General features: G+C 43.9%; 1 protein-coding gene across 1 annotated transcript; it reads right to left on the bottom strand.

The window, feature by feature from the left end:
- Window positions 1–3413: 3413 nt before the first annotated feature.
- LOC145800784 (uncharacterized) lies at window positions 3414–3958 on the bottom strand. Its single transcript, XM_082890522.1, has 2 exons — window positions 3850–3958; window positions 3414–3739 (listed from the first exon to the last, which is right to left on the bottom strand). The coding sequence occupies exons 1-2, from the start codon at window positions 3956–3958 to the stop codon at window positions 3414–3416; spliced, it is 435 nt and encodes a 144-aa protein (XP_082746648.1).
- Between the last annotated feature and the right edge of the window lie 1180 nt (window positions 3959–5138).

A 5138-nucleotide genomic window follows, 5' to 3' on the forward strand; every position in this document is an offset into this window, starting at 1 on the left:
TTGCTCAGCACAGAACAAAGGTCAATAGATCCATGACAATAGAGGGTCACAAAGTGACCAACTAGAGGCCAATGGTTATTTAAGTCCCCCAAGGCATGGGACTCTCGTGGTGGTACTTACAGAACATAATTGTTTACAAGATTATTGTCAAATAATCATTAAAAGTTAAACAACATATCCATGAGTTTCATTTTAAATAAATAGAGTTTAGAAATTAATCTACGTAATTGAAATATTAATATAATTTATAAAACATAACTTGTATAAAATAAATTATGGTAACTCAAAAATATACGTAAAATATATAATGGTAACTCAAGGTATAATATAACTCACCTTAAAATTAATACCTCATTTTTTCTTTCAACTACCAAAGACCCTTTCGACTTCCAGTATTTTCTTCCTTTTTTCTTAGTTTCTTTTCCTTTCATTTCCTTTCCTTTTCCTCTCCTAAGCAACTCCCCTCCTCCTTTATATAGAAAGAGAACCGTGGCACCAAGCCACGTAGTTGCCCACGTGTCGCATTCTCATTAATATGCCATTAATTCATGTTTATCTCTTACCTTTAGGTTCAATTTCCAAATCTAAACTAATTATATTTTTTTTCCTATAATCTCATTTATAATTAAATAATACGAATATAAAATTTAAGGGACAACTTAAATTTTTGAGTTGTTATAACATGACCAAGGGTTTGCTTCTCCCTGCGGACATGAAGCAGCATGAGGAACTCTCCGACCTGAAAGTCCTCTGGTCGGCCGCTAAATCAATCGTTCTGGTAAGTGATCGAGTTATTGTACTTCCAAGTTATCGATCGGTTTCTCATATTAACTTCTGCCTTACTGCAGACCGCGCAAAAAAACTATTTGACGCATGAACGTATGATTTTTGTGCGGCAGAGTTTGAGGGAGGCTATCGCTGATAACAAATCCAAGACGGCCGAGCTGGAGAGGCTGAAGACTGCACACGAGGCAGTGTTAACCGAGCAGGATCTCTTGGCTGAGAAGTTGGCGAAGGCCAATGAGGAGAATGATAAGGCCGTGCAGGCCAAAAAGGAGAGATATCTAGCCGAGCTACGCAAGCTTCGCGCCATCCACGGGGCTGAGCTAAAAAAAGAAGTGGACGAGGCTGAAGACCGGGGATACGCCGAGGGAGAAAGGGTGTACGGGCAGCAGGTGGCGAGCACCAAAGACATATTTTTTCAGTGCAGTTGGAAAGCGGCTGCGGAAAAACTCAGTCAGGCGCTGAAGTCCAAGGTGTTCAATAATCCCCCACCTGCCTTTATTCCCTCCTATATGCAGGCATATGCTGCCGCCGTGCAGCAGAAGTTGATAGTCGACGCTAAGGAGGCCAGCGCGGTCGATGAGCCGATTCTATAGCCGACCGACAAGACCCCACTGCCAGCCATATCAGTAGAGGCGGCGCCAAGCAGTGAGCAGGAGCCTTCAACCGCCGACCGTGGAACGAACTCTGGCACTGAAACTGCGCAGTATGTGGCAGAAAAGGTGGTGGGCTACATGGAGGACACTGTAGATATTGACTAAGGTGCAACTAGGCTTATGTTTGTCCCCCCTCCTTTTTTTTTTTTTTTTGGATGTAGCCGGGCTACGAGCCCCACCTTTGTAATCAGGCTTTATTATGAATGAAAAGTGAACTTTTTGCTCGCTATGTATGCAAATTTTTGTTTGCCCTGTGGTTGTCATTTCCTTTGATTTGGCCGAGATAAAATCTTCTCGGTGCGTTCTGAGCGTAATGGTCTCGGTTTAACGAACGAGCAAACTCATCTTGGTTTAAAATATTAGTTGAACATAACACCAACTGTTTAGTAAGCTGAGCAAGGTCAGTTCGGTTCTAATAAGAACTAGGTAAAGACACCAACATTTTAAGCGGGTGAGCAATGTCAGCTCGGTTACAATATAAGTTAGGCGAAATTGATTTTGTTTGTGCGGTCAAGAGAAATCAGCTCGGTGAATGAGCAAAATCAGCTCTACATCGACGAGCAAGAAACAACTCGGTCAATGATGAGCAAAATCAGCTCTTCATCGGCGAGCAAGAAATAGCTCGGGTAATCATGGGCAAAATTAGCTTCACAAAGCCAATCAAAAATTAGCTCGGATAATTATGAACAAAATTGGCTCGGCTCAAATACAAGTTAGGCAAAACACCAACTGTTTGGGCAATCGAGCAAGTTCAGCTTAGTTCAACGAGCAAAATCAGCCCATAACTGGATAATCACTTGTTCTGCAAAAGTTATCCCGGTTTGGAACACTTGCCCATGGTACTCACAGCAGCTTAATATCTTTGTAACATTTCCGTGTAAAAATGCGAACATAAGAGAAAAAATGGGTCATCTTCTATTACATGTTGCAGATTACACCCAATGCCAAAAGGCCAAGTTACAAGAAGCAAAGTAGCAGAAAAGATTACATTTCAAAAGTAAAATATCTTGAGATTGGCCGCATTCCATGGTCTGGGGATAGCTTTACCATCTAAGTTTTTCAGGTGGTATGCCCCTTTGCCTGCAAGGCCAGTTATCTTGTATGGCCTTTCCCAATTTGCTCCTAATTTGCCCTCACCAGGGATCACTGTGTTGCCCATTACCTTCTTCAAGACCCAGTCTCGGATCTTGAATAGCCTAGGATGTATAGTCTTTTTCTATTTCTTGGAGAGCTCTTGTTGGTAAGTTACTATGTGGATTAGAGCCTGTTCCCTTCTTTCTTCGGCTAGGTCAAGCTCCAAGGCTACAACTTCATTGTTCAAGTCTGGTTGAAAACTTTCAGATCGAATGGTTGGCATGCCGATCTCCAGTGGTATGACTGCCTCCATGCCGTAAGCCAAGGCAAATGGAGTTTCACCGGTTGAGCGTCTTGGTGTAGTGCAGTATGCCCAGAGCATATTGGAGAGTTTTTGAGCCCACTTCCCTTTGGCCTTCTCTAGTCACTTCTTCAGCCCATCCAAGATGGTTTTGTTTGAAGTTTCAGCTTGACCATTTGATTGGGGTAGGCCAGTGTAGAATTATAGAACTCAATCTTTAACTCCTCGCAAAACCCGCGAAAGAGTTTTCCGTCGAACTGAGTGCCATTATCCGAAATGAGGGCTTTTGAGATGCCGAAGCGGGTGATGATATTCTGCCAAACAAATTTTTTAACATCTTTTTCCTTGATGGTGGCCAATGGCTTGGCCTCTACCCACTTGGTGAAGTAATCAGTAGTAGCGATGGAAAATTTCTAGTTACCTAGAGCTGCTGGAAGAGGTCCTACAATGTCTAGCCACCAAAGCGCAAATGGTCAAGGACTTGCAAGGGGAAGCAATTCTCTGGCCGGTTGGTGAATCTGGTGAGTGAATTTTTGACATTTTTTGCCTTTACGAACATATTTCTGCACGTTGGCCTGCATGCACGGCCACCAATAGCCCTAGGAAATTTCTCGGTAAGCCAAAGATCTGCCCCCAATATGGCTTCCGCAGATGCCTTCATGAATCTCGAAGAGGAAAGCTTTAACCTTGCTAGGGTGGACACACTTTAAGTACGGCCTAGTGAAAGATTTCTTGTACAAGGTGCCAGATGGAGAAAGCCAAAATCGCTCTGACTTGGCTCTAATCTTGTTGGCCTCCTTCTTTTTAGCAGGTAGAATATGATCCTTTAGGAAAGTGATGATAAGGTTCATCCAAAATGGTTCCAAGTTGGCGCAGAGTACTTCGGGCACCTCCGGTTCCTCAATGCTCGGTCGAGGTAAGAATTCTATCATCAAAGGATTGGGAAAATTCATTTACATAGATGCTAGGCCGGCCAATTCGTCGGCTGCATTATTTTCTTTACGGTTAATTTGTTCCATTCTTATTGCGGCAAACTTTTGATTTCTGTGCGTACCAGCACTTGATACTTGGCCATCCTTTCATCCCTGGCCTCATATTCCCCGGAGACCTGATTGACCACCAGCTTGGAGTCGTTGAATACCATATGTTATAATGCCTTCATTCTCAAAGTGCTCTTCAATCCGGTGAGGAAGGCTTCATATTCCGCCTCGTTGTTGGATGCTAGGAACCTGAGTGTAATCGCATGCTCAATGGTCAGCCCATCTGGGGATGTCAACACGACCCTTAGCCCGGCTTCATGTCTATTGGAGACGCCATCAACGAAGAGTTTCCACATCTCACTGATGAATAGCTTCCAGCAGTCGAAGGGATTTTAAGAGTTCCTCAACTCCAAGGTACTGGTCGGCTCGTTTTGGTCTTTTTCTACATCTCCGTCGAGCTTGTATTTCGGTAAATTGACCAGTTCTTCCATTTCTTGCTCAGCTTTCTCTTGCTGTTCTGTTACTTGTTGTCCACCACTTATTTCTACTATCTAAGCCATGGGCTGCGCCAAGTCCGCGCTAGCCAAATCGACAGGGTAAATAGGGTGTGTTCCAGGGGCAAATTCCACCACGAAGTCGGCAAGAGCTTAAGCTTTGATAGTAGTGCACGGCTGGAACTTGATATTGTATTGCTCCAATTTCACGGCCCATTTCAAAATTCTGCTGGTGAAATCTACCTTTTCAAAGCGCGCTTTGAGCAATTCGGTTAGCACGACTATCGTGTAGGCATGAAAATAGTGCGCCAGCTTTCTAGAAGCCATCATGAGAGCGGGAGCCAGTTTTTCTAGTGGTAGATATCTTGATTCAGCCAGGAACAGTGTCTTGCTAACGTAGAAGATGGAGAGGTGCTGGATCCCCTCAGCGCGGATGAGGACGACGCTCACTGCGTGCTGAGAATCTACCAAGTAAAGATACAGTTCTTCGCTCGGTTTTGGTGTGACCAGGATTGGGGCCGAGGAAAGGCATACATTTAGATCTGCCAGTGCACGGTCGCACTCGTCATCCCAAAAGAACTTGGCCTTCAAAGTTTTGAAGAAAGGTTTGCAACAATCTAAATACCAGCTGATAAATCGGTTCAGCATGACTGCCATTCCGGTGAGATATTGCATGTCCTTCATGGAGTTTGGCCACTCCCGTTCTTGTATTGCTTTGATCTGGGAGGGATTGGGCTTGATTCCTCGATTTGTGACCAAAAAACCTAGAAACTTTTTGGTTCCAAGTCCGAATGCACACTTAGAGGCGTTTAAACACAGCTTGTGATGTTTGAGTATGGCAAACATTTCT

The sequence above is a fragment of the Camellia sinensis genome, chromosome 10 (assembly GCF_055761805.1).
Source record: "Camellia sinensis isolate YWXY chromosome 10, ASM5576180v1, whole genome shotgun sequence".
Taxonomy (NCBI): Eukaryota; Viridiplantae; Streptophyta; class Magnoliopsida; order Ericales; family Theaceae; genus Camellia; species Camellia sinensis.

Excerpts from the sequence above, each read along its gene's own strand:
- LOC145800784 (XM_082890522.1), bottom strand. The coding sequence starts at position 3,958 with ATGGTATTCAACGACTCCAAGCTGGTGGTCAATCAGGTCTCCGGGGAA. Across the intron at positions 3,740-3,849 it reads GGTACGCACAGAAATCAAAA|AATTCTTACCTCGACCGAGC; the intron begins GTTTGCCGCAAT and ends CTTTGATGATAG.